Genomic DNA, 25,801 nt, shown 5'->3' with positions numbered 1-25,801 from the left:
TAGCAATATAATCATATCTACTAAATAAGTAGGCCGACTTGTATCGTCCACTTTTTACGCACATTGGTAGCTAAATTTTCTTTTACGCTCGATATATCAGACATCCATCTACCACCTATCCCCTTGGCATATCCCCTTGGCATATCCATTTCTCATCAACATTAGTATTCCCATTTGTTTTGAGCTCATTGGCTGCCTCCTGAGATCCACTAAATGCTGTCCCTTACTAAATAAATCGAGGCCTTACGAGTCGACTTGAGGCTCTGCTTTCTCCCTATCGTCATTGGGACCGTAACAGTCAAGTACCCGAATGGACAGGGAAGAGGACTGTTAAGTCATTGACCTGTCTGTGGACTGTTGAGGCGTCTGTCGGGCATTGCGGCGAAAAGAGATACGGATAGTGGGGAGCTCTGACAGGGTGACTGAGGCAGAATAAATTAATCCGTGCATGTTATCGCCTACGATGCGATATCGCCAAGTGCGCCATAAAATAGGGTTATCGCCAGACTTTTCTGTCCGGCGATACGGTATTTGATATGGGACAACGCGCCGATATCGTATTGCGTGCAGCCCTAGAACTGTGGCAGCGACTAGCATCTGAGTTTTGGTGGACAAAAGCAAACCATGCAATGCAAATCGCCAAGCATTGCTACAAGAGTCAGGGGCTGCGGCTCTGTGCGGCGGGTTTTGACATCATTTCCCCATCTGGAAAGTTCTGCGTGGCCAATCATCACCTCAACCTTGTCGGCAGCACTCGTGGCTTGTCACAACACTACTGAAACGACAATCTTGCAGCAGTTTTTGACAACTTCAGGATCCAGGTTGCCGTCTGTTGGTTACCGTCCTCCATTACAATTTTTGCTCGCAAAGATTTCCGAAAGGGGACATCTCGGAGCCGTGATGTTCTCCGCAGCCAGTAAGTCTGGACAGAGCCACATTCTGGAAAGATTCCGATTGACCCGTAAAGCTATCAGCTGAATAAGCCAAATCAAACTCAAGAAGACGGCGGAACACATTGGAATTGGGAGCCATATAACATGCACTTGCTAAGTCCTGGAGTTAGCGGTCACATCGATGCTAATCCAGTATTACTTAAGAAATCTGCTCAACAATGTCTGCTCCAGTTACGGCAATTGTGATCTTAAATCTTCAGCCAGGCACTGCCATTGAACAACCTTTACGTGACATTTTCGAAGTCTTCTCCAGACAAGAAGGTCTTCAGCGGATAAGCTGGGGACGGTGGGAGGAAGCTGCAGAGAAAGTACAGCTGTTTATCGGTATGTGTCGAATCCCTTAATGTGCAACTCAGATCGGACACTAATTCCAATACTGCAGACTGGGATAATCTTGAATCCCACAGGAAGTTCGAAGCCTCCGGAGCTGATTACCAGGCCGTGGGAGCCATCTTGAAACCAGTACTCGTAGCACCTCCTTCTATGTACCATGTTCATTTCAGTCCTCACCCACCGTCAGCAGTACTGGGCGCGCCAATAGTTGAATTGGCGACGTTCTACTCAGTTTCGGCTACGTTTGAGACTGATATTACCAAATTCTTGTCCGTCTTGGAGAAAGCTGAGGGTTGCGTAGCTACCACTCACTGCTTTATTGATGAAGATCTGGCAAAGGAGGGTGGGGAAGAGAAAGGAAAGGCATATCTGGCTGCAATTGGATGGTCATCTGTTGATGCCCACGAGAAGGCCATGACGACCAAGGACGTCGCCGATAGTTTACATTTGGCTACTGGTGGAGCCAGCCACGTTGAGATACGCCATGTGAAATTTCAGTCTCTATAGGTGTAGCTGCAATCCAAATTTGGCGTTCTTCTGAACCGTAACCCCGTTAGTCCGTCGTATTGGCAAATGTTTTGTAAGACTCAGTGCCTGTATATTATAGAAGTTCTTACTAGAATGGCAGTACATACGTACTCAAGGGATATGAAGAAGGGATATTAGACTAATAATAGATTAATTATTACCAACTCTTAATACATAGTGCTCCTCTAAGTAAGGTCTCTGTCGATTTATTTTCAAATATTAATATTTAATTCTTTGTCATTTGTCCTTAAATAGAAGAATTTGGCTCAAAGGCTTCTTTATTTATCATATAATATATAACTAAGAAGGGACTAGTACGATCTAGGGCATATAGCAGGCCCCAGAACCTTTTGCGCGGTCAACCATCTACGTCAAGAAAGTGGCCGTGTATGACGTTTACAGACTAGAACATAATGCGTGGCGCCTGGATGGTGCCAGCGGTGATTGGACAGGAGGTTTGATCAAACACTTAGTTCAAATATTCAGATAATAATAGCCCTGTTGCTTTTTTTTGCTTTGCCCTCGAAATACCGTCTTGAGCTAAGGACGGTTGCTCCACTGTAGCAATGACCACAAAGACGACAATCATTTCTCAAAGAAACTCATAAGCATCTCCTGCAAAGTCATTGGCGTAAATGAAAACTTGCTGTTATCCCAGGGTTCCGGGACAGTAGCATATGGAGTTCCAAACAAAGCTTTCAGTGAAAAAGCGAGTTCCTCGCCTGTGTCTCCACTCTGGCGAGACTTCTCCTGAAGCTCCCTGGCCTCATTGAGAGGCTTAATATTACAGGTGTATTGCAGCCCTTGAACTTCTCCCAAGATCTTGATAGCATCTTTGACCTTCCAGTTCCCATTAGGTACTCGCAAAGAGCGCTCTTGTTTGCTTGGCGGCAATGGTGTCAAGATTGATTCCACGGTGTATCTAGCTGCACTGCACATTGATTAGTGTCGAAGCATGGCAAGCATAATGTAGTGGGCAGTTTACTCAGCCATAGAAGAAAACGATCTCTCACTCTCTGGATCTCCATAGAAAGTGAATTCCTTCTTCTCTCGGTCAACTCCAAACACCGGCGACAAGGCAAAAGTCTCGCCAAAAACCCCTATAATAACGTAGGTGAAGCAAAGTTCAGGCACTTCCTTAGCTTTAGCCCGTAGATGGTCACGTGTAACATGCTTGTCTCTGAAGTAGCGCTCGGAGAGAAAAGGCGTCTGAGAGATGTCAACCCCAAACTCCGAGGGATAGAAGTGTCTGACTCCGGCCGCAATGGCTGCATCTATCATTTGGGGCTGGAATTTCATGATATCATTGCCCGCCAGAGATATCACAACGTCGAAGCCTACAGCGCGGTCATGTCAGTATGAATTGTCAAATAGTGAATAGATGATCGAGGAGTACCATTGTATGGTTTCGAGTCTTTGTAGTCTCCTAGCACCAGCTCCACTCCCTGAGCTTCAAAGTCGGCGAATTTGCCTTTCTTTTCCGGTGCAGCTAAGATGGCTACACGTCGGAAGTCTCCTTTGTGCGCCAGCAGTGCTCGAACGATAAAAGGACCGAGATTACCTCCAGCTCCCACAACAATGACGGCTGGAGACATGACTTGAAAGACAAGATGATGCCGTTGGCACAAAAGGGAAATCTGTTTGTTTGAGTGTGATGATCTCAAACGCCATGCGCCGTCATTGGATTATGTTTCAACCAAGCTCGGAACAGATTATATATATGAAGAGCGCGCAGGATTCAGCATTTGTCACCAAGCATTTCGTATTTGTCAGCAAGCATTTCTCAGTGAGCATTTGTCATCAACCATTTTGTCACTGACCATTTCTCACGCACCATTTCTTACTGAATAATTTACAAATTCTATATTCACGCATTCCGACAGTAATTTTTATGGCCAATTCGCGCTTTTGTAAAATCAGTCCCAGTCCCTCCTAATTTTGTATGGTGGACCACCACCACAACGATGAGCCAGCATTAGACAGCTCTCAGTCGGGCGAATACGTCATTTGCTGTGCTAGACCTCCCTAACTAGCACGTGCACGCGCACCGGGCGTCCATTGTCAATAGCGTCCAGTACCCTAATCCTATGAGGCTCTCTGGCATTGCCTTGCTTCGCTGCCCTCCCTGTAGAAGTAACCAGGAGTTTCTGGATGACTGAAACAGCCGGCTGCATGGATAAGAGGGAATACATTAGAACCCCATTAAGACGATGTAATGTTTACAACCGCTTCATATCGCCTTAGCGAGGTTATCGGTATATTAAATAAGGTTTTTTTACATCATCAACGGCCAATCCATTCTCCGTGCGGACATAGACACTCTTTTCGTCACTAAGTAGAGACATTTTTTTGCCACAAAGTTTCTTAAAAGTTTCAGAGTCCGTGCGCATCCCAATAAGGCAACCCTAGCCCATAAGTATTTATACCGTTAGTTACGGCACGGCCCGGGGCGACCCCCGGCCCGATACTTGAGATGTACTTATCTGATGAGAGCCTCCACCGTTTGGCTAGTCTGGTCCGGAATTGGGAAAATCATTGCCACATACGTGATAAGGTCGCCCTTGAAAGTGCCGTCTTGTAAAGGCGTTTGGTAGCTTGTTAAAGCCTGCCATTGCCTAGACAAGACGGGCATGCCATAATCGGCGAATGTTTTAAGAAACTTTTGTGGCAAATTGTCTCTAGTTGCCTCTCATATTTCTTTTAGCACTCGCCGGGGTTATCAATGCTATAGTGACAGTTGTGCGTGCCAAGATGTTAGGACCAATTTGTCCCTCCACCGTAAGCGGGCGGCATAGCCGGGGGGGGGGGTCCCTGGCAGTCGTGAGCCGCACGGTCTGAGGCAAATGGGACTTCAGAGTGCACAATGCTTCTGTCTAGGGTGACACTCGTGGCAATCGGACCTACCGCGTAAACCGGGCCGCCTTTAGTCCAAGCGTTGTGCAGTCTTCGTGGTGGTCGCAATGGAGTTGACTCAGATCACATCCGTCTCCGTCTATATTGCTGATTTTCCTTTAACGAAGCACGTGAAAAACGAGATCGCAAACGAGATCGCAAACGTGGATACCAACGTCGGTAACGTTGAGGACCAAACCTACAAATACCATTTGCAGAAACGGCATCCTCTCGATGCACGTAAGAATATTGCTGACGTAAACAATCCACGTTCAGAGCCTGCGTTCAGAGCCTGGAGTTACTCTCCCTCTCGCCAAGTTATACTCATTTATTAGAGTAGTGATGGGAACCGCCTCGACCGTATCACATTTCCGGTGCCATAGTCAAGGGAGCAACAGTGGTTGCCCTGCGCAGACCATCACTGGTTAGAAACTACTAAACATGAAATTCGATTGAATACTCCCTTGTGACTGTTTCCTTATTGAAAAATCGAGCCAACCCACCTGGCTGTTTATTCCAGAGCCCGCGTAAGGTTATCCTTTTCCGTTGCCGGACGAAGACGTTCTGCTAGGTTTGTCTTAATGCTAGATGGTTGCGTTTATCCTGTTAGAATCCACAATATGTACGAGTTGCAGTGACAGTGATGAATATTCACTGAGAGACTGAAATAAACGTGTCTGGGCGACTATTTGACATCAAAATGGCGGTGAGCTGAGCGGTGACTGAAATCGTGGCCGCAACACAAAACTGAGGGTGTCGTAGTGCTGGTGCACTAACTTTCGGGTTCTCAGGGACCGAACAAGATAATTTTGCTTGGTTCAATTTCCATAGCCGGTTGAGTATTTATGTCATTGACCTTAGAGTGTTCCAACGTCCTAGAAGCTTGTCTACCCTTCTCTCGTCCACGACTGCGAAACAGTACATAGACAATAATCTCTTCGTCTATGTGGGCATTTGTCTGGGGAGAGGGATCGGCGTAAGCAAGCCAAGACTACCGTGGGTTAGGGTCTCAGTATACATACAAATTTTTTCACCTTAACCCTCCTGTATTTCAAAATTTTCTATAGTTGCTATGGCGCAGAATATCTACGATAACCAAGAGTTCTTCAATGAGTACAGTAAGCTCGCGCGTTCAAAGAAGGGCTTGCCAGGGGCACCAGAATGGCCATTCTTGCAGGCAATGATCAAAGACATCCGCGACTTGACAGTGTTAGATCTGGGCTGTGGTTTTGGGTGGTTTTGCCGGTGGGCAAAACAGGCTGGGGCGGCACGCGTGCATGGAATCGATATCTCGCAGAATATGCTGTCGAGGGCTCTTGCGGCTGGCCCCGATCCTGCCATAACTTATGAAGCCGGTGACCTCGAACAAGTTAATCTACCGATCGAATCATTCCACATCGTATACAGTTCGTTGACCATCCACTACCTCGAAGATCCCCGGAGGCTTTTTAGTCAAGTATATCGCACTCTCATTCCGCAGGGTCGTTTCGTTTTCTCAGTTGAACATCCGATATTTACGGTTCCTACGGATCCAACCTGGAAAAAGAATGCAGATGGTCAAGTGTTCTGGCCACTCGATGCTTATTCGCAGGAAGGTCTGCGAACGACTGATTGGCTTGCCAAGGGAGTACGAAAATATCACACAACACTGGAGACTTATATATCGCTTCTTTTGGATGCTGGGTTCATTCTGAAAAGCATCAAGGAGTGGATGCCTTCTGATAAAGACTTGAGAGATCATCCGGAATGGCCAGACGAGCGGCATCGCCCTGCATTTCTCCTTGTTGCTGCGCAGAAAGTGAATAGTGTGGAGTGATTCTTGCGTGGCAACGCTCAAGCTCAGAAGTTAGTCCCCATAGGATGGATACAAAGCCGAACACCGCCCCACTCCCACACCCGGCCCGAATGACCTCCTCATCGAGGTCAAAGCCATCGCCCTCAACCCTATCGATCGTTATCAACGCGACTTGGGCTTCCCGGCCCTTGCCGGCTATCCCGCCATTGTTGGCTCCGATATTGCGGGTATCGTCCTCAGTGCCGGCTCCTCCGTACCTGCTGACGCCCCCAAACCCGGCACACGTGTATGTGCGTTCGCTGCCGCTTTCTTTTACCAAGGTGCCCCGGACTACGGTGCCTTGCAAGAACGGGTGCTTGTCCCCGCGGTCAATGCAGTGCCACTGCCGGACGGGATGAGCTTTAAAGAGGCAAGCATTCTCCCCATGTCGGTAGTGACAAATTGGAGCGGGTTGTACTCGATTGGTATCCCCCGCGACACCGCGTATATCCCCGCCGACAAGCAGGGCATGCTGGTCTGGGGTGGAGCGAGCAGTGTTGGCAGCGGGGCGCTGCAAGTTGCAAAGCTGTTGGGGTTCAGTGTTTATGTTACTGCGAGTGAAAAGCATCACAGCTATTTGAAGAGTCTTGGCGCAACGAGAGTATTTGACTATCACAGCGACGATGTGGTGGCCAGTATCGTGAAGGCGGCGAAGGAGGACGGCGTAGCAATTAAGACGGGATACGTTGCGGTTGGTTCGCTGCAACAGTGCCTGGATGTCTTGAAGGAGTTCAAGGGAGATGGGATGGCGAAGTTGGCGTCGGCGCCTCGCTTGTCGCCTGAAGCGCCCAAGGTGGATGGAATAGAGGTTAAGTTTGTCATGGGGCCACTAGGTGAGGAGGCTAGGACGGAGCACTTCCACTTCATTTTCCATGACTGGTTGAAGGAGAAATTGGATACGGGGAAGTTTGTGCCAAGTCCTCAAATCAAGGTGGTTGAGGAAGGCTTGCTGTCCGCCAACAAGGCGCTGGACGAGATGAAGCAGGGAATCAGTGGGACGAAGGTTGTGCTTGAGGTTTGATTGAGAGAGGTCCATATATTTTGAAAACATTTGCTCTTACGGTCTTACGGTCAGCTGTTCTAGTCCGAAAGAGTGCCTTCCCAGTAACTCGCCCCAGTTCTATCGAATTGCTATAACTCGCATCTGACCTTACAGAGTCCTAGAATGGGACGCCTATGAGCGAGTGCTTGCAAAGCAAGCGGGGAGCCAATTAGTTATAACTCTACGGTGCATATATCCATGTCAGATGCCCTGAGCGCGCTTCCTCCATTCAAAATGCTGAGACTATGTTTCTTGGGTCCTGCGACACGCGCAGCCGCACCAACGGCAAACTATTTTTGCTTTTTCATTGTCGCACATTATAATGGTTCAAACTCTAATTTGTGTTGTCCAGTTTGACTCCCGAAGGTGACGTATAAAACACGCATTGTTACTATAAGATAAGATTTAAAACACAAAGTTGGTACGTTGTTAAGCTTACATTCTCTCGGGCACAGTTATCTCTCTATACTATGACTACACAGACGATGTATGTTATTAATGACCCAAGAATGCCGACGGTATTCCAGAGCGCCTCAAGAGTTGTAGATTATGCCAAGAGGATTGATCTGCGTGTTCCATCGTTCAATTCACTTTTCTGAATCGCGCACGTGGAGTGCGAAACCAGTCGCACTCGAATTTCCTAAACCGGGGCGGAGTTCGAGGGTCGGGATTATGTAATCTCCGCCGTTTTGACGCCTATAGAGGATAGGACTTGTCGTCGCCAATGTCCGCATACGGTCGCGCAGACGATCCGCGATAAGGTCGAAACCATTCGCATCGAGTCTGCCCGATCTATAGACCAGGAAGGATGGCAGAACTTCAAAGCCCGGATAATATAGAATTCCATGATTAATTGGCCACAGGAGGTCGTCTATCGGCCCGTTGATCCCCCGCGGCGAATAGTGTTCTTCCCAGCCGCCCATCGTCACGATAAGCATGGCCCGCTTCCCTGCAAAGACTCCTTCGCCGAAGCGGTCTCCCCAATGCTTGTCGCTATGCTCGCCGCGCCCGTAAGCGAAGCCATACGAGTACACGCGATCAACCCAACCTTTGAGGATCGCTGGCATCGTCCACCACCAAAGCGGAAACTGAAGAATCAGGAAATCTGCCCATAGTAGCTTTTTGTGCTCTGCTTTGACGTCGTCGGTTAACGTGTTGGCGGCGAACGATGCCCCAGACGCCGCCGACACTTTCAATAGTGAATCTGGTGCGACCGTAGGGAAGTCAGAGCGATCGATCTGCGACTTCCAGTTCATAGAATAAAGGTCCGAGACCTGAACTTCGTGGCCCTGCGCCTTGAGTTCCTCGACAGCAATGTCTCGCAGAGCACCGTTAAACGAACGCGGTTCGGGATGAGCAAAGACAAGTAGAACTTTCATGATGCAAGACTCAATTGCAGGCGACGAGTGATAATTCCTTCTCGGTATATTGATAATTGATGGGACTATGCCGAATCGTGCTTGAGGTCAGATGCGAGGATCAAGTGAATGCACACGCGTCGCTGAACGAGATGCCATCTTCCTTTATAGTGAGCTACCTGAATTAGTATCCGACCCTAGGATTTCTAAGCAGGCCAGAGAGGGAGGTTTATTTCCTGCAGAACAATTTCTAAGCATGGCAGATAGCTAGTTTTGTCAGGAATTGGCAGCGCCTAAAGGTTGGGTGGACAAAAGCACACCATTGCAATGCAAATGGCCGGTAACTGCTAGCTTAGTCAGGAGATGCGGTCCTGTGCGGCGGATTGGACATCATTTGCCCCATTTGGAAATCTCTGCGTGACCAATCACCACTCGACTCTACTTGGGCAGTAATGGTGGCGTGTCAAAACACTACTGAAACGAAAACCTTGGTTTGGCAACTTCAGGATGTAGGTTTTCGATCTCTTGATTACTTTCCATAAAGTTTTGGCTCGCAAAAATTTCCGAAAGGGGGTGAAGTACAATTACCCAGCATCTCGAAGCTGTAATGTTCCCACCAGCAGCCAATAAATCTGGACAGAGGCATATTCTGGAAGGATGCCGATTAAGCCGTGAAGCTATGAGCTGAATGAGCTGCATCTAACTTGAGAATACCGCAGAGCACATTGGAATTGGGAGCCATATAACATGCAGTTGCTACGCTCTAGAGTTGGCGGTCACATCGATGCCAATCCAGCATTATTTAAGAAACCTGCTCAATAATGATTAATGTCTGCTCTAGTTACGGCAATTGTGATATTAAATCTTCAGTCAGATGCCGTCATTGAACAGCCTGTGCGTGTGGAAAGTAACAGAGTACACAGGTTCCAAGCTTACACCCTCTATTCCTCCATATCTTTCTTATGAAATGGGATAATCTGACGTGGGATCAAAAACGGTAGCTATGATCGTCACCGTTGAATCGGTTTTGAGGTCAATATACGAATTGGTCGAGAAGTACAAGGAATTGAAAGTGGTTGACGTCGAATCCCGTCTCTTCAGCAGATTATGTGCACGTTGGAACAGGGGTTCAAACAATGTCTCAGTGGAAAACGATCAAGGCGACAAGGAGAATGTCAATTCCCGAAGATTTTGCAAAGACTGGAGCGAAGAGTTACCGGCGAGGAGTCTGTCGGCGCAAATAGCCGAGAGTGGTGCGGCAAGTGCTGCAGAGGCGGGAGATAATTTAGCTAAGGAGTTCTACCTGAGCTCTGCCGTTGTCGAGGGTGTCATGATTGCCGTCAATGCTGCTACCGCGGCCATGTTGGGGATTGAACTCAAGGACGAATGGGACCATGTCGATGACAGCATCCGAGCCTTGGATGCCATTAATCTCATTGTCGAATGCACTCAAATCACTGGTGCCGTGTCAGTCACTCTAATGGTGGTTGGTGCTGAATTCTCAGTTCTGCAGAGACCGGACTCCTGGTCGCGGCAGCCGGTGTTGTACTTGTGGAAATGTGTAGAACACTCTAGCCTACAATCGTTGATTGTGGAATATTCTAGCAATGTGTAACGATGACGCAATTGGGTATTCATGGAATGTCTAGAAGGTTCCAGAAGACAGCGTCCAAAGCATATATAGAGGTCATAGGAACCTGTAGTTAATTAGTCTGTTAGAGTGTGCTTCAATATAGTCATATATTACAACACTAAATCCAAGTTGAAATCCGGTAACCGAGTAAATAACTGCACTGGGGACAACGAGCACCATGCATACAAGGATAATAACAATAATGGACCATGATGGAGTTTCGGTTGGCCAACACTGGACGGCAATGATACCGAAGGCTAGAGATATCAAGAGGATACATATATACCACCAATCGGGGACTTCAGGATATTTAGCCATCAGTCTAGATATAGGATCATTCTGCATCTCGTAGTTGGAAGATTTGCGATCCTTTAGGCTTTTCCAAAACCCTTGCACCGACACTTTGATCTGTGACCACTCTGTGATGCAGATGTAGACAAACGACAAAGTAAACAGAGTGAATTCCGCGCCATAGTATACTAAATAACCCAAGGAAATAAAGGGAGGTGAGTAGGATTTATCTTCTCCAGATCAAGCTCGAGCTTATTGTTGACAATCTGAGACGCATTGAATGCAGAGCCTTTGTTATTAAAGGTCCCATTCGAATTAATGGGAAGATACCCCGTCCATTTATAATTCTTCCAGTAAAGAGCGATGATGAGAAGACCAGCGAATAACATGCCAATGTACCTGTTACACGCTGAGAAAAAAGGTATAGCAAGTGGATTGGAATAGTTCATAACGGCCCAATCCCACGTCGTCCAAGGATTGAACCCAAGCCCCAAGCTAGAACCTGTCACAATAGCCAGCACTTTGTTCTGAGGCGCAATCCATGTCATCCAGTTGAAGGTGCTAAGCGCTGTGAATGTATATCCTGGAATTAAAAAGTACAGCAAACTCGCACCAAGGCAAATGAAAAAGAACTTGTATTTGGAAATCGTCCATCCATGAATATTTCGCCCAGTTTCAGGTAGTAATAAGGTGCGATTGAGCATAAGAGTTGGCAAAAGAGAAGGGGGCCACACAGCTTTGCTGGGATAGACAACCCATCTTCTCAATACACCGGCAAGACCAAATCCCATAAACTGTGTGGAAAAGTTCAGCAAGAATATGAAGCCAAAAGCCACCCAGCTCTGATTGAAGAAAAATTTCAGCTTCATTGTGAGAACGTAGCTCATGAAGTTCGTAGAGCCGGATCCCACATTAACCATAAGGGTTGCAAGCATCTGCTCCTTGAAGTTCCAAGGTCCCGGGTTGAGTGAGTGTCGAACTCCAAACAAGGTTATACCTTTGTCTGGCAAAATCTTTTCCAATAGCTTTCCACATGGATAAAGTAAGATTTGGAGAGTTGTCGACCGAAGCTTGAGAGATGGTTGACGGAAGTTAAAGAGCTCGTTAATAAATGAACCAATTGCGACCCAAACAACACCCAGGAAATAGGCGCGAATAGTTTCCACAGGCATACTTGGGTCATCTGTCGGATCGCAAATTGCCCGCACCTCCGGGTATGGCGAATGGAACTTAATCAAAGTTGCCTCCAACAAAACATCAAGAATGTACGATTCGTGATCTGTGCCATATGCTTCTTCTCCCTTCAACATAATCGCTATAATACGAAGAGTCTCCGAAGGGAAATTTGGGTCGTCCGAATGATAGTCGGCCGCCGCTTCGAGGATTTGCAAAGCTTCATCAACGCTCAATGAGCTCATCATATCAAACAAGTAATCCGTTTGGGGGCCAATATCCAAAAGATCCTCAAGATCTTTTCTCATGCCGCCTTTAAGTCGTTGCATGGCCTTCTCCCGGAGATTGGGCATATCGAGACTTCCTGAACACTAACAATTCCCGCCTTTTCTTTTGAAACGTCAATGGATGAGGCAACTGCATTGGGATCATGAATCTGTCCTGCCACATATTCATCGAGTTCGTCTTTCATATTTCTAAGAAAACGCATTAATAATTATATACCAGATAATTATAATGTAACTCACATTGGATTAGCAAGGAATATATGTTATGAAAGGCTTAACGAATTGCACTGATTGATAGCAACCACTCGTATTGGTCGGTGATGCTTCCCGTACTGTGATTTTCTCAACGACAAGTAGAAAGGGCTGCGAAACTGATCAGCGTGCAAGTCAATAAAAATACATTGTTCACTCACTGACACGAGTTGCTCAAATGATAAGAGGTATCAAAAGCCTTGATGGCTCAGATGCGCAATACCTTCGTTATCTCGTCGCATACATGTATGCGATACACGCAGTTTTTTCTTCTCTTTCAGAAGTAATTTCTGCATATAGACTCTTATCTTTGAGTACCTGTACCTGTCATGTGCTGTCTTATCACTATATATAAGCAATACCAAGGAAATGGTTATATATCGACATTTTTGTGTCGTTAACCTTATTTACCCATATTCCCGTCACTAAATAGCCTCTTACTATTAGATAAATAAAAAGCGTAGCGCTTGCGATATGTTCCGAGACATCTGCAAGCACGGACGGATAAGCTAAAGGAAAAACTTCATTGCACGGGCCCCGCAACATCTGGCGTCAATAAATGAGGATCGTAGCGTGGCGCTACTTGGCTGCACTGCCGGGGTGCAGCAACCAAGGAAGTCGCATCAGTTATCATATGCAAAAGTTTTCGAAATACCTCCGAAGCTCCCAACCTTCATTTTTGTCTGTGCTATGCGGCGAAAACTAAGCGAGGCGGGCCCACTAGTGCTGAATATTCTTATTCTTTGAGGCATTTCTGCAATCTATTGAACTTATAACAGGACTGGGAAGTGATATAGAATTTTGTGTGATGGTGGTAGCGACAGCTATCGGGTATTTTCACCAATTGCAGATATATTTTACCTAGCAGGTGCGTATACCAAGGCCATCGTGTGACCTCTTAGCTGTCGCACGAGAAGTTCCTGAGGGTGCCCAAATTGCGACAGAATAATAATTTCAATGTAAATTTACCTGCTATTACATAATACGTGTATCAGCTGTAACAGAAAGAGATCGTGAGCTCATCAAATCAATTTGTCGACTTATCTGGGCAACCATGAAAATGTGCTGTTTGGCAATGAGTCTTGGCATCGAACAATTTAGGCGAGCAGCAAGTGGGTCTGGTCCCACTTGCTTGAGAACTAAATAGCTGGACTACGAATATCCAAAATTGCAGTACAACTGGGGCTGCTCATGCCCATGGATCTCAAATGGAGCGATAAGGAGTGCGTGCATTGAATGTGTGGGCATACCTTGCAATTCAGGTCTCAGAACAGCAGGGGCGACGGATGTACATAAAGTTTTTCCCACAGTAGTGAGCCGAAACTGAAAGATTCAACAAGTGATTAGCGAGAAGAAACAACCTTTCCTCATCATTATATACATCTGCTAGAATAAAACTAGAACCCACCAAATAGATATCACCGACATACTATCCATTGAAAATAGAACTTTGTCAATAAAAAGAAATAACAAGAAAAAAAATAGAAACTGGTAAATCTTAATGTACCCAAATCCCCACACTTTGAATAAGCTGCAGCGCTTGGGACGTAGAGTCCGTTACGCACTGTGGCAGACCGCACAGCCTCAGGGACAGTCTGGAGTGGCGTGCAGCAGCGCAATCCTGACAGGTTCCTGACAGATGATAAGATAAACTTGCCTTTCTCTCACGGAGAGCCAAGTCCTGTGATCGTCGTGATAAGAGTCCGAATTGATCAATCTCAGACACTTCAAAAGCCGAATCGCGTAATGGACATTGAATTCTCTATCCAGATCTTATGCTAAGTTCCTGCGTGTATTCCGAACTAACCTGACGTTGGGCGATTCAATTCTCTGTATTGCACTGATCCAACGTAGTTTCATAGTTTGGACTTACTGTTGTATTACCATCGGCTAGGCAATGCGAAGACCTCGACCGATTTGTGAATGGCTGCATCTCAGCGACACCTTATCGCCTGACCCGAACTCTGTAAGTCATACTCTGCAACGTGTACCGACCATGGCAGCCGCTGGTATGCGTTCAGCGCAGCCTGTAACTGGTCAGCATTGGGCTGTCATGGACTGCATCCTGTCTGACTCTAAACTTCAAGCTCGTCTAGCCCGTGCGGGTCCATCAGCCCAGTGGTCAATGCGCTAATTGAACGTGCTGTCAGCGTGGAACCGCAGCTAACGCGTGTGGTTCTCCTCACTAATATGAATTGTGAAAAGTTTGTCTGCGAGCATGGCGGTGGGCCATAGATTATACAACAATTGATAGTATATTCCGTGGGTCATAACATCAGCAATCGCTCCCGAGCGACCCAGAAACGATCGCCCAAATGTGGGTCAGCAGTCTATCGCTGATTCCGGGTCCCAAGGCAACTGTGCCAGAATTAGTTCAAAGGCGGCTGCAGCGAGTGCATAATTCAGGAAAGAAAGTCGCGCACGGATCAGAAGCTAGATAGGTACCGTGACGCAGAGCTTGGGCCGCCGGCCTATGCACTCGCCTTGCAGAGCCCGGCAATCGTCTTATCAGTTGAGTGTGAGATTGCGTCAGCCAATCGGCGAGTAGTCCAAAATATCTAATGAATTCAACATGCTATAACGCCTTTATCCGGAAGAAACAGCAGACCGAGAATAAGTTCTCAGCAGATTGAGGACGGAATGTCACCCTTGGTACCACAAACTGTCAAAAGTAGCAAAGTGTGCAATCTTTCCCCGCCCCACCCATGATACGCCATACTCACGCAATTTTAGCTTATCTTGTGGACAGAGCATCTTGGGGTAAGGGGTTCTTGCCTGCATCCATTAATCCGGTCGGTGCGTCACTATGAGGCTGATGACAACTTGCACTATAAGTTTTCGCAAAACATTTTGCAATAGCCAGTTTAGATGTTTCAGTCATGATTAGTGCACAACCTAATCACAGTTCATTCATGTATTCTTAATCTCAGATATTAAATAATGGATAGTTGTACTTTCATGCTATATGTCGAGTATTATATAAAGCATTGATTATTTTCCAGAGAGATCTTGAAGTATGACATTGTAAAACGGGAAACTTTAATGTGGTTTTCCCTATCCTACTCGGTATGCTGCTGCTTCTCACTAGCTTTCATCAACGATGGGACTGACGAGCACTGCAGCATCGCTTCGACCCGAGATGAGCTGCAACTGCGTTTGCACCAACCCCGCCGACCAAATTCCAGATCGGCGCCGGGGACCAAGCGGCAGAGTCTGTACCAACATGCAAAGTGGGCCTAGCCTTCTATGGCCGGACAAAGGGCAGATCAGCCGTCGCCAAGAGACGGGACAGCGACAATTAACCGACTCTGCCTAAGATAGCACGGTCGTGGGCAAAACAATTGGCACGTGACCTCATAGTCCGCACTAGCTCATGATTGGGAGAGCCATTGTCGATCAGACAAACGAGGATTTCAACTTATAGAATTCGCACATCCGGTGACCCTGACAAGCCAGGCACTGCCTTGCGCAAGATTCGGCGGTTGAAACAGAAGGCCTCGGTTTCAGTCTATGTAGCGCAATTTTTGGCGCTCATAGTACACCTGGGCTGGAACGATAAGGCGCTCTGTGATCAGTCCTACGACCGCCTTAAGGACGAACAGGGTCACCCTGAACAAGGCGCCGAGTTTGCTTTCGGCACAGATCGACTTCGGGGAGTCTCATTGAATTTCCTACTATCAGCATCCTGCCACATGATATTCAAGTTCCGTCTGAGTTATACAGGGTCAGGACACATCCGTTACTTCTTGCTTTGCCTTATTTGTTCTTTATTGCTTCTGCGCTTGGCGGCCATCGATAATTCTTGTCAAACGCCTGCTCCACGTCCGTGATTTCAAGTTCTCCACCAATGCCCCCTACTTACATTTCTGCAGTTACTGGACACTTCTCTTGCTTCCTACATTCCTTTATGCATTTCTATGGATCTTTGCTTGGTCAGTATTGATAATTGAATCTCGTTCTGTGTTGATCCAGGGTTCTGTTCTGATTGGTAATTTGGAATGACCGAGAGTACCACATGTGTATCAAAGGAGCTGTTCTTTTTCTGTGCGATACAGAGTTAAGATATCTGCATTTTGCTTTCCGTTCTCCACATTCAGCGACGGGACGTACCAATTGGATCGTATGATTACTCGCCGAAATAACTACTTCGTCCTCAATGATCGAATCGACAAAGAAGCCCCCCTGAAGAGCGATTAGACAGTTCTCGACTCCATATTTCTATGGATACACTCCATGATTCTGATGTCTTTCCTTCTGACTCAGTTTCGACACCTGGATCTTCAGTGGTCTATGGCAGCAAGAGATTACCTTGCTGTTCCAGCATCAGGTTCAACTCAGGGAGAGACCTAGTGGGTGTTCGTAGACACTCACTAAACGGAGAAACAATGAAAATGCTAATGTTGATGGGGATAATATGTACAAGTCGTATCTTGACAGTATAAAGAGAATAATACAGCGCTCAGCAATCACTCTGCAGACTCAGAGGCATCATCCTAGACATCCGCATTGCGGCCCTTCCAACCTTTAAAAACTTACACCCAACTCTCACCTCATACCTTCCTAATAAGCGGATGGCGGATTTTGCGGAGTATTCGACATTACTATCCGCCTGGTCAACTAGTGGCGGATTTTTATTCGAGGCGGATATTTGGGCGGATACGGCACCTAATGCTGTCCAAGCACGCAGTCAAAAAAGAACGAAGGAAACAGAGTAGGAAGCAAGGGGAGTGTCCAGAAGCTGCTGGAATGGGGAAGGTGTGCGACTCAGGCGGTTTTTGCGCCCAGTGAAAGCTGGTAATCGTTATATTGAACACGAGTATACTTTCAGGCGCATCACTGTGTGATACTGACACTTATAACCTAAAGTAAAACGGAAGGGGCCGTCGAAGATGGGAGTAGCCTGTTATGTTGATATTACGACATTAAACTACAAAAGGCAGGTTTCAACTAAATTAGGCTATATAGAGCAACAATTAGTGGTAATATCCGACTGAGGCGTATTTACGGTGGATATATTTGAAAATATGGTGGATAGGAATATTGAATACAAATCCGTCACGTTTGAAATGATGGATGGCGGATATCGTCAGATAAGGCAGCATATCGGCATTCGGAGCAGTCTCTTAGACTATGCTAGTCGACTAACAACAGCTTGCTCCCCTGGTCTCCCTGCAACTACAAAATTGGACTGCCTCCGCAAATCCCTTTGTCGGCAAGGCTGGAGCCACACAATTCGGCGCATTGGAATTCCATCATCTATGGTATTGAGGTTGAGCAAAAAATTCCGCGAACCCATTGCTGCAATGCGCAGCAATGGAATATCTCTCGAGTTCTCATAGATATACACATTATTGTATGATTTTCCATGTGCGTACCATTACTCATGTCAGGCAATGGCTCTGCGCCCCGTACAACGTAGGTTGTGTCGCTAATGATTAGCCTCGGTCAATACTACCCTAGCCCTAAGTCTGTTCTACACGGTTAAGGGTTGAGCCGCTGGAACCTTATCATGAACCACGCGGCGCTGACCTTTGGCACTCTGCATTCTACGGGGAAATTTGTCCCCGCTAAACTTCTCGGAGTTCTCTTTGCAAGCCAGCCCACTGCGGTTCGTTCCCACGTGAGTCCACGCGTTCGCATTACACTCTCCCATCTCTACCCTGAACTCCTGCGCTTCCCTAACCTTCTCTAATTATTGAGCGCCGGCGCCAATGACCGCGCGGCGTGCTTCATTTGTTGGTCATCCCATGTGATCTTTAGGCGTGGGAATCGCAAAATTATTAAAGATGTCGAAGGAATCATTATATCTTGTTGCAGATATAGTCTAAAGTATTTATATTAAGCTTTCAGTTGGTTTACAAGATGGTTCGGTTCGGTCTGCGCAACTTCCCTACAGTTCACTTGCCAATGTACAAGACAAGAAGATCCAGCTTCTTCACCGTTGTAGCGTTTCCACTATACTTTAATAACTTGGAGAAGTTTCAATTTCAGAAGTTCAACGGTTGTAATCAACGTTCAGCGTCAAATATCGATGTCGTCATGGGTTTTTGACGAGCCGTCGTCCTTACGCATTTGCACATGTAATTTTTGCATCTAACAAAGGTGTCATCTGACAGCTGATGTTTTCAAATTAGTGGTCAAGTGGTAATTGGGAACTCCGAGCAAACTCTAAACACGTTGGCGCGCCCTTGTTCCTAAGCCCTCTTGCTGTTGGCGGCGGTATTTTTGCTCCAGAGTCAGGGATAAGAGGTTTTACTCGTTAGTCATGCTCCCGACATGCAAGGAACTGAAGCGCCTGGGCAGGGTCCACAGCGTGTCTGGCATGATACCCCTCCAAAAGAGATCAGAGGAGGCTATGCTTCTTCCCGCTGTGTGGATATATGCAACTGTTTTCACGGAAATTTGGCTAGGAGAGTTCTTCAACTTCTCGTTATTTGTGTTCACACTTCTCTATAGTGACGCAGATGCCGTTATAAACATGGGTAGTCAATTCAAGTCAGAAGGTCCACGAGCTTAGTGTCGCCGAGCAAATTGACCCTGAAAAGCGCGCGTACGATCGAGGTCGCATGATGTGTTCAAAGGCACGAGGTAGGAAGTCATCATCGTATAGAAGCATAACTGGTGTCTGTTTGCCATTCAGACTCAAACAGTGGAGGTGATCATTGCCGTCTTCGCTGGGTCCGTGGAGCTATGTTTCATTTGCGTGATTTGCCTGTCCGCGTCATCGGGTGGGCAGCAAGAGTAGGGAACAATAAATATAGGCCCGAGTACAGTCTCAGTGTTCCGGACCAAGTTCAATATCTTCTGGACAAGAATACTTCCAACAAATGGCAACTACAAAAGGCACGTTACCTGTCAAAGTGAATTCCGCTACTTTCCTCGGTGACATCCACAGCATTACGACCTACTGTGTTCGTGACAATGGGTTTAACGGCAATATCGGGAACACCACTCTGCTTACTTACGGCGACACGCTGTACCGCGATTCGTCTTACAGCAATACATTTTACGGCCTCGTTTCTAACAGTGTGGCACAAGCGACTTCTAATCCTCTTAAAGTCGTTGACGTGTTGCTAAATAGTGCCGGATGGCCACAGCAATTTTGTCGGCTCAATCCCATTTGGAACGAGAATAACACCGTAGATGCTATCGGCATCACCAACGTGGTCGAAACAGGGACTGGGATTGGAATCTTGTTCTTTCTCAAGAACCATAGACCTAGCGGAGTCAACAATTACATCGGCGCAGGCGTTGCGTTGGTTACCGTGAACAACAATTTGCCGTCATGCATGCGGCTTGCGGAATATTGGTGGGACGCAACTACGGAACCCTGGTATGGCGATGTTTGTTGCCTCAAATTCGGCCAGTATATCTATGCGTACGGCCACGGCAATACTTCGTCAGAATATGTCTATGTCTGTCGCGTATTGACTTCATCTGCGACGACTCTCTCCGCGTACGAATACTGGAACGGCACAAGTTGGCAGACAGGGCGTCTATATAACGTGTCTAGTAAGGAGAGCGTATTTTGGCAGATTCAAGGTGGCCAGATTATCTGGAGCACGTATTACAACTGCCTCTTATTTGTATACACGGACAGATTCCTTGATAACCAGGTCAATGCCAGAACAGCCACTTCGCCAACCGGTCCCTGGTCGTCGGCGGTGATACTTTACAAAGCTCCTGCTGGCACGCCAGCCGGTAGTTTGTACGGAGCTACTCCGCAACCAATGTATGACTCGACTGGGAAAACATTGGTATGTACTTACACGAAAGTCGCGAATGACTTGCAGGCCGTTCGGGTTACCTTTACATGATGACATGTTTCAATTCCAGTTTCACGATTTCTGATTATTTGGCAAGTTTTAGTTGTAAGATGAGTAGCTTGAACGTACATTTCAAGCGTAGTAATAAACCATCTTTTCTTGAGACTTTTGCTGCCGATGACCCAAGGTAAGGTCTTACCGATATAGTTTGGGTAGGGGTACGGCGAGCGTTTGTGTATTATTGTATAACGTGTGCAAGGACAGCAGCAAGACTGGCCGTCATGTGAGCGCAGGGTAGGTCAAATGATCAAACCAAATCATTCGTGACCCCTTCCTTGCCATGTTCCAGGGCATACAATCAATTACAGTTGAAAAATCGGTACTGCGTGAGAACGTATGAGCGATTCCAAGATAAAAAACGGCTGTGTCAAGAATGTCAGGTTACCCCGACCTGCCAAGCCAATCTTAAATGGATTGCTGCCATTAGGGATCGGCACGGATACACGGATGACGGATATATCCGTGGATATCCGTCGCGGATACGGATACGGATAGAGAATATGCGGATATGGATACGGATACGGATAAGGTAATATTGATTAGTCATATCCGCGGATATATCCATGGATATCCACGGATACGAGTAACAAATGCAAATGTGTAAACTAATAATACTGGGAGAGTTTAAGTGAGTTGCGATTTGCGAAATATTCAGTTGTATAGGGAACGGAAGTCCAATGAATCCAGAATTTGGTGCGCGCTTGGCTGTGAGCTGAGGGAAGCTTGAATCAGAACACGGATCTGATTAGTCGCAACTGTTTATATACTGGGTTAGGGGTTTTGTCCGTTATTGAATGCTGGATATATAGCCGTTTGAAGCCCAATTGAGTGGTCAATATAGTCAGTCGTATCGTAGGATCATCCTCTTTCCATAGTCCTGGGCTCCAAACCAAAAACGACTGAGCAAAAGCCCCTTCAAGGTCACGTGAGTCGTATCCATGGATATTACGGATATCCGTGGATACTGCGGATACGGATACGGATAAAGCAAATATAGGTGGATATGGATACGGATACGGATATAGATATTTTACGCGGATACGGATACGGATACGGATAAGGAAAAATTAGCCTGGATATTATCCGTGCCGATCCCTAGCTGCCATTGCATACGGACCTAGTTGATCGCTCTTCTCGCTGCCTGGCACAAAAAACCGCATCGTCGTTGGAAAGTGGGAGCAAACGATAGCCGTAGCGAGCGCGTGGTTATTCTCTTAAAGAAACTTACCCTTGGTCTGCTTAAAATCTTATCTTATAGTTACCATGCCTGTTTTACACGTCACCTTCCGGGAGTCATACTGGACAACACAAATTAGAGTGTTTTGGACGTACTTTTCAGAAGGTTCATTTATAATGTGCGACAAGTGAAAAAGCAAACATAGCACCAACTTAACTGACTGTGCTGATTTGGTGCGTGATTTCCACCGCCGTTATCCCCAGCGACGACCGGATCTCGACTCATACGGTAGAACCCCGTTAAGCCGATGTAAAGTTTACAGCCATTTCATATCGGGGGAGCGAGGTTATCGGCTTATTGAAATGGATTAATAGCTATGAGGCAAATTTTTACAGAAAATACTCTCGGTTTAACGGGAAAAAATTGGGCACGGGCAGCGCCAGTAAACTTGGGTTAGGGCCCAATGCTGCATGGCAGATCAAACCATAGCGCAGTTGATCTGAGTTACAGTCCAAGGCTTGGTAGTTCTCATGATTAGTTGATTACCAGTCGTTGGATAGCTTACTGAATCCTATACTAGTTATGAGTGTCGATCTTCCTGCGAACACTGCACACATGCATCGACATCAGGAATTTGTGACTTTCCTTTCTCGCATTGGCTTTACACATGAGATCCAGCGATATGAAAAAGATGTGTTCGCCTCGAATGCGCGATTCTCGTGGATCATATCGTGATAGAGGGGACTGGACTCGAATGGATCCCGACGGCTCTGCATGCACCCTGCAGATCGGTATTACAGTCAAAACTCGCTATAACGATACTCGATCCCCGATATACGATAAATCCGGCGCCGTAATTCTAAAATTTGGTGAAAGTCAATTCATTATAACGATTGCCTTCCTAAGCAAGTTTAGTGCCCCGCTAAGCCGATACGAGATAGCTATAAACATTATACCGTACTAACGGGTTCTACTGCATCGCAAAATAATTCTCGCCCCGTGCGGCTCGGATTCTGTACAGTTTTATGTCAGCGATTGACGCCGTTCGCAATCGGACAGGCCAAATCCAAACAAGCTAATCTAATTAGCCATCATGTATCCAGGTCAGTAACTCCTGAGCTGCCTACAAATCTGAGCATTCATACCACTGTGCACTAACTTGACTCTGTAGACCTGTGGATCGTCCTGTTACTTATTGACGTTATGAGTGCTGCTAACAATGTGGAAAATCATGGATCTCCAACTGACCATCATTCATAGATATATATGTTAATAGAAGAAGACGAGACAGATAACCGTAGATACTGCTGGTCTGCCGACAGAGCACACTAACACAACTCCACATACTGATTGACATTGTAAGGCCCGTCTCACCACAAGGGTGGTGCAGAATGTTACTCGAGCGGTACGTTGGAGTGTGTGAGGTAATGGAAAATGAAGAGATGAAGCGTGTATCCTGTGCAAATCTTCATTGTACTGATCAAACCTTGAAGTCGTCTCCAGCTGCGGCAAGACAGCGTTAGAAGGCTTTTTTTTTGGTTGCCATCGTCACGGCTGCATCAAGTCCACTGACTGCACTGAGGTGCAAACTAATGGCCCAGATTAGGGATGAAGTCAGGCGGGGGATAGATTCTGCTGCAGCGCACCCAAACCACGAAATTTCGGCAGACATGTCTTCTGGAATCTCGGCAACTTCGTAATAATTTAGTTCATTGTAGAATTTTAGGTTTGGTTGATTTTGGAGCTCGGGAACACACATAAAGAATATAGAAGTCCTACCGAGTCCTCAATAGACAATACTCTAAAATATTTCTTTATTGCTCTCCAGCTACTAGTAACATCTAGTAAACGTCCAACACTTCCAAACAGCCTGCAATGGCGTACTTGTTTTTTTCGGACGGTCATAAATTCTATGTTCTATATCTTATATGATGCCACAAACTTGTCTCTATCTCTATATGCAATACGACTCAAAGCAATCAAGAAGGACATCGAGGGCTTTCGACAACCAAAGCCAAAGCTGGATACATCGCTGTATCACGACTTGGCGTGTCGGCTGGTACTCCGAATACGTTTCCCATATTTGTAAAATAAGTACCTTTGATGAAGTAAGCTAGCAAATACAAACATGAAACTCGGCCAAACTTACGGGAACGGCATCATCAGAATTGAGAGGAACGCAAGTAGCGAAGATGCCCACTGATAGCCGAGCTTTTCATACACTTTCAGACGGTCAGTTCTTAATATCCTGCACGACATAGGTTGTAACTGACTTTGGTTACCAAAAAGGGGGAACGTTGCGCCAAAGCAGCTCCTAACAAGGCTATTCGCTGCCAGAGCGCTTGCCGCATAAAGGGGGTAGGCATCGACCAGGAAGGTGAAGATGCCGCTAAACAAAAGTACTTCCCTAGCGATGAAGTTAAAGCCATTCAACCTGCAAATTTTGTGGGGAAATATCCCTTACCCCATACCAAAGATTCCACTCCCTACCACCGGTACAATCCAGTGCACTGACCTGTAGGTAGTCCATCCGAAAAAGAACAGTCCGATGGGAACTAGCACCGCTCCCAGCATGGCAGGTGGAAGTCGAAATTCCGGCTCCGAGCCACCAGGCTCGCCTCCTGCAGCTTCTCGCTGCTGTACTAGACGGTAGTAGTTGCGAGAAAATAATGGATCAAGTGCTACCGCGGCAACCATGCCAACAAAGATACCTAAAAATGTGAGACCAACCTGCCAGAGCTCAAATTGATGGGCTCCCTCGAACACGACACCGAAAGCACCAAAGAAGAGATACAAAATGCCCATCAGCAATGCTGAGAATAGACAGAGATTGAGAACCATGTGTTCGTAGTACAAGAGATGAAATGGACGGGTCAAAGACAGTAGCACACTATCGAGGATTGAGCTGTTTGCATTCTCAATTGGTGCCCTGAATTTCTCATTGCCAGTCTCCTTCCGTAAGCGAACCGCTTTCTCCCGAAGAAGCACAGGGTGATAAGTTTCGGGGACGAAAAATATAAAGCAGACCAACAGAGTTCCGGACCATATCATCAATGTATAGAACGTCCATCTCCTTCTCTGCCGTGAGCTTATTTCTTATACAAATTTGGCTCGGATTGTCTTACCAACTGGTAAATTGATTGATGAAACCACCCACCAATGGCCCAACTGCGGGACCTAGGAATGGACTTGCGCTGTAAACCATCATTGGGGCTTGAAGTTCATTTCTCGCGAACAAGTCCCTAACTGTTCCACCGGCGACACTGAGGAAAGCGCTGCCGGCTAGTCCATTGAAGAATCGAGCAACAATCATCGTTTGAATGTTTTGTGCTACAGCACAAGGGATAAGCCAGATTAAGAAAAACGCCAGGGAACATAGATATATTGTACGGCGACCATAGAACTAAAGAGCATATTTTGTAAACTCGAGAAACGAAACCAGAATGACGTAATACCTACTTCAGATAACGGTGCTAAAAGTGCAGGTCCCAAACCAAGACCACAGACGAATGATGTTAATCCCAATGTCGCCACCGTTTCGGAACAGTGAAATTCATCCATAATCTGCTGATACGTAGTTGTGTATACTGAAGAGGTATATGTCCTATATTTCCCCGTTAATTTGCGACCAAGAAGAGGAAATTCGCCACATCATCTCACACGCAGAAGGTACCAGTAGATACTACACAAATAATGAACCACCTATGAAGTTTGCTTTTGTTCTGGGGGTTTGCCGGGTCATTGTGGTCGTCCCACTTAACCTCAATCTCGGCTTCGATCTTCTCCGGATCAATGCAACCTGTGGAATCGTCTAATGGACTCTCTAATGATGTTTTCTCGCGCGCCGATGTTGCTGAGTTGTCCGCGGGATGTTGAGTATGAGCTTCGAGATCTTGACCCACTGCCATGGTTGAATCTGAAGTAGTGTAACGAAGACAACCAGACCGTGCGAGTTCGCTGTGCTTGCGACAAATTTCCCGATATATAGGTGCATTCTTGCTTCCTTCTAGAACTCGATTCATTGAGGACGGACATAGGGGATAGAGTTACAAATCAGATTGAATGCGTGTACGACATTAGATTTTCTAAGCACCGGCAGAGAGGGAATCTATTTTCGGCGGAAGAATTTCTAAGCATGGGCAGATAGGGTAACCCTGAGAAAGTGGTAATGAGTGGCATACATTTTTGCCCGAATACATCAGACTAACCAAAGTTACATCAG

At 46.5% G+C, this 25,801-nt stretch overlaps 10 protein-coding genes across 10 annotated transcripts; 5 read left to right on the top strand and 5 right to left on the bottom strand.

Annotated features, from left to right (window-relative positions):
- The first annotated feature begins 1,036 nt into the window (after window positions 1–1,036).
- Window positions 1,037–1,946, top strand: POJ06DRAFT_295286 (uncharacterized protein). The gene is made up of 2 exons (XM_056190502.1): window positions 1,037–1,277; window positions 1,336–1,946. Exons 1-2 carry the CDS (start codon window positions 1,112–1,114, stop codon window positions 1,791–1,793), a joined length of 624 nt encoding a protein of 207 aa, XP_056045069.1. The 5' UTR covers window positions 1,037–1,111; the 3' UTR covers window positions 1,794–1,946.
- Window positions 1,947–2,281: 335 nt separating this feature from the next.
- POJ06DRAFT_209442 (uncharacterized protein) lies at window positions 2,282–3,735 on the bottom strand. Its single transcript, XM_056185421.1, has 3 exons — window positions 3,211–3,735; window positions 2,800–3,151; window positions 2,282–2,745 (listed from the first exon to the last, which is right to left on the bottom strand). Exons 1-3 carry the CDS (start codon window positions 3,407–3,409, stop codon window positions 2,400–2,402), a joined length of 897 nt encoding a protein of 298 aa, XP_056045068.1. The 5' UTR covers window positions 3,410–3,735; the 3' UTR covers window positions 2,282–2,399.
- Window positions 3,736–5,439: 1,704 nt separating this feature from the next.
- POJ06DRAFT_99510 (S-adenosyl-L-methionine-dependent methyltransferase) lies at window positions 5,440–6,709 on the top strand. The gene has a single exon (XM_056191893.1). It carries the CDS (start codon window positions 5,779–5,781, stop codon window positions 6,520–6,522), a length of 744 nt encoding a protein of 247 aa, XP_056045067.1. The 5' UTR covers window positions 5,440–5,778; the 3' UTR covers window positions 6,523–6,709.
- POJ06DRAFT_290044 (chaperonin 10-like protein) lies at window positions 6,572–7,745 on the top strand (the record flags this gene model as incomplete). Its single annotated transcript, XM_056190327.1, has 1 exon — window positions 6,572–7,745. A coding segment is annotated over one exon (990 nt), but the record flags the coding sequence as incomplete, so codon positions are not given.
- Window positions 7,746–7,907: 162 nt separating this feature from the next.
- On the bottom strand, window positions 7,908–9,281 carry POJ06DRAFT_251976 (flavoprotein-like protein). Its single transcript, XM_056187468.1, has one exon. It carries the CDS (start codon window positions 8,959–8,961, stop codon window positions 8,170–8,172), a length of 792 nt encoding a protein of 263 aa, XP_056045065.1. The 5' UTR covers window positions 8,962–9,281; the 3' UTR covers window positions 7,908–8,169.
- Window positions 9,282–9,761: 480 nt separating this feature from the next.
- On the top strand, window positions 9,762–10,653 carry POJ06DRAFT_99504 (uncharacterized protein). The gene has a single exon (XM_056191892.1). It carries the CDS (start codon window positions 9,944–9,946, stop codon window positions 10,553–10,555), a length of 612 nt encoding a protein of 203 aa, XP_056045064.1. The 5' UTR covers window positions 9,762–9,943; the 3' UTR covers window positions 10,556–10,653.
- A 335-nt stretch (window positions 10,654–10,988) lies between these two features.
- On the bottom strand, window positions 10,989–12,829 carry POJ06DRAFT_99502 (OPT oligopeptide transporter protein-domain-containing protein). The gene is made up of 3 exons (XM_056191891.1): window positions 12,742–12,829; window positions 12,565–12,687; window positions 10,989–12,513 (listed from the first exon to the last, which is right to left on the bottom strand). The coding sequence occupies exon 3, from the start codon at window positions 12,388–12,390 to the stop codon at window positions 11,053–11,055; it is 1,338 nt and encodes a 445-aa protein (XP_056045063.1). The 5' UTR covers window positions 12,391–12,513; window positions 12,565–12,687; window positions 12,742–12,829; the 3' UTR covers window positions 10,989–11,052.
- Window positions 12,830–19,403: 6,574 nt separating this feature from the next.
- Window positions 19,404–20,561, top strand: POJ06DRAFT_275299 (uncharacterized protein; the record flags this gene model as incomplete). Its single annotated transcript, XM_056189640.1, has 1 exon — window positions 19,404–20,561. One exon carries the CDS (start codon window positions 19,404–19,406, stop codon window positions 20,391–20,393), a length of 990 nt encoding a protein of 329 aa, XP_056045062.1. The 3' UTR covers window positions 20,394–20,561.
- Window positions 20,562–23,400: 2,839 nt separating this feature from the next.
- POJ06DRAFT_209429 (major facilitator superfamily domain-containing protein) lies at window positions 23,401–25,140 on the bottom strand (the record flags this gene model as incomplete). Its single annotated transcript, XM_056185420.1, has 6 exons — window positions 23,401–23,677; window positions 23,729–23,801; window positions 23,853–23,986; window positions 24,044–24,652; window positions 24,705–24,982; window positions 25,039–25,140. The coding sequence occupies 6 exons, from the start codon at window positions 25,138–25,140 to the stop codon at window positions 23,617–23,619; spliced, it is 1,257 nt and encodes a 418-aa protein (XP_056045061.1). The 3' UTR covers window positions 23,401–23,616.
- A 91-nt stretch (window positions 25,141–25,231) lies between these two features.
- On the bottom strand, window positions 25,232–25,495 carry POJ06DRAFT_251961 (uncharacterized protein). The gene has a single exon (XM_056187467.1). The coding sequence runs from the start codon at window positions 25,485–25,487 to the stop codon at window positions 25,236–25,238; it is 252 nt and encodes an 83-aa protein (XP_056045060.1). The 5' UTR covers window positions 25,488–25,495; the 3' UTR covers window positions 25,232–25,235.
- Between the last annotated feature and the right edge of the window lie 306 nt (window positions 25,496–25,801).

The sequence above is a fragment of the Lipomyces tetrasporus genome (assembly GCF_029532465.1).
Source record: "Lipomyces tetrasporus strain NRRL Y-64009 chromosome Unknown POJ06scaffold_4, whole genome shotgun sequence".
Classification (NCBI taxonomy): Eukaryota; Fungi; Ascomycota; class Lipomycetes; order Lipomycetales; family Lipomycetaceae; genus Lipomyces; species Lipomyces tetrasporus.
Note: the sequence above shows the minus strand (reverse complement) of the source record. Positions and strands in the feature narration are given on the sequence as shown.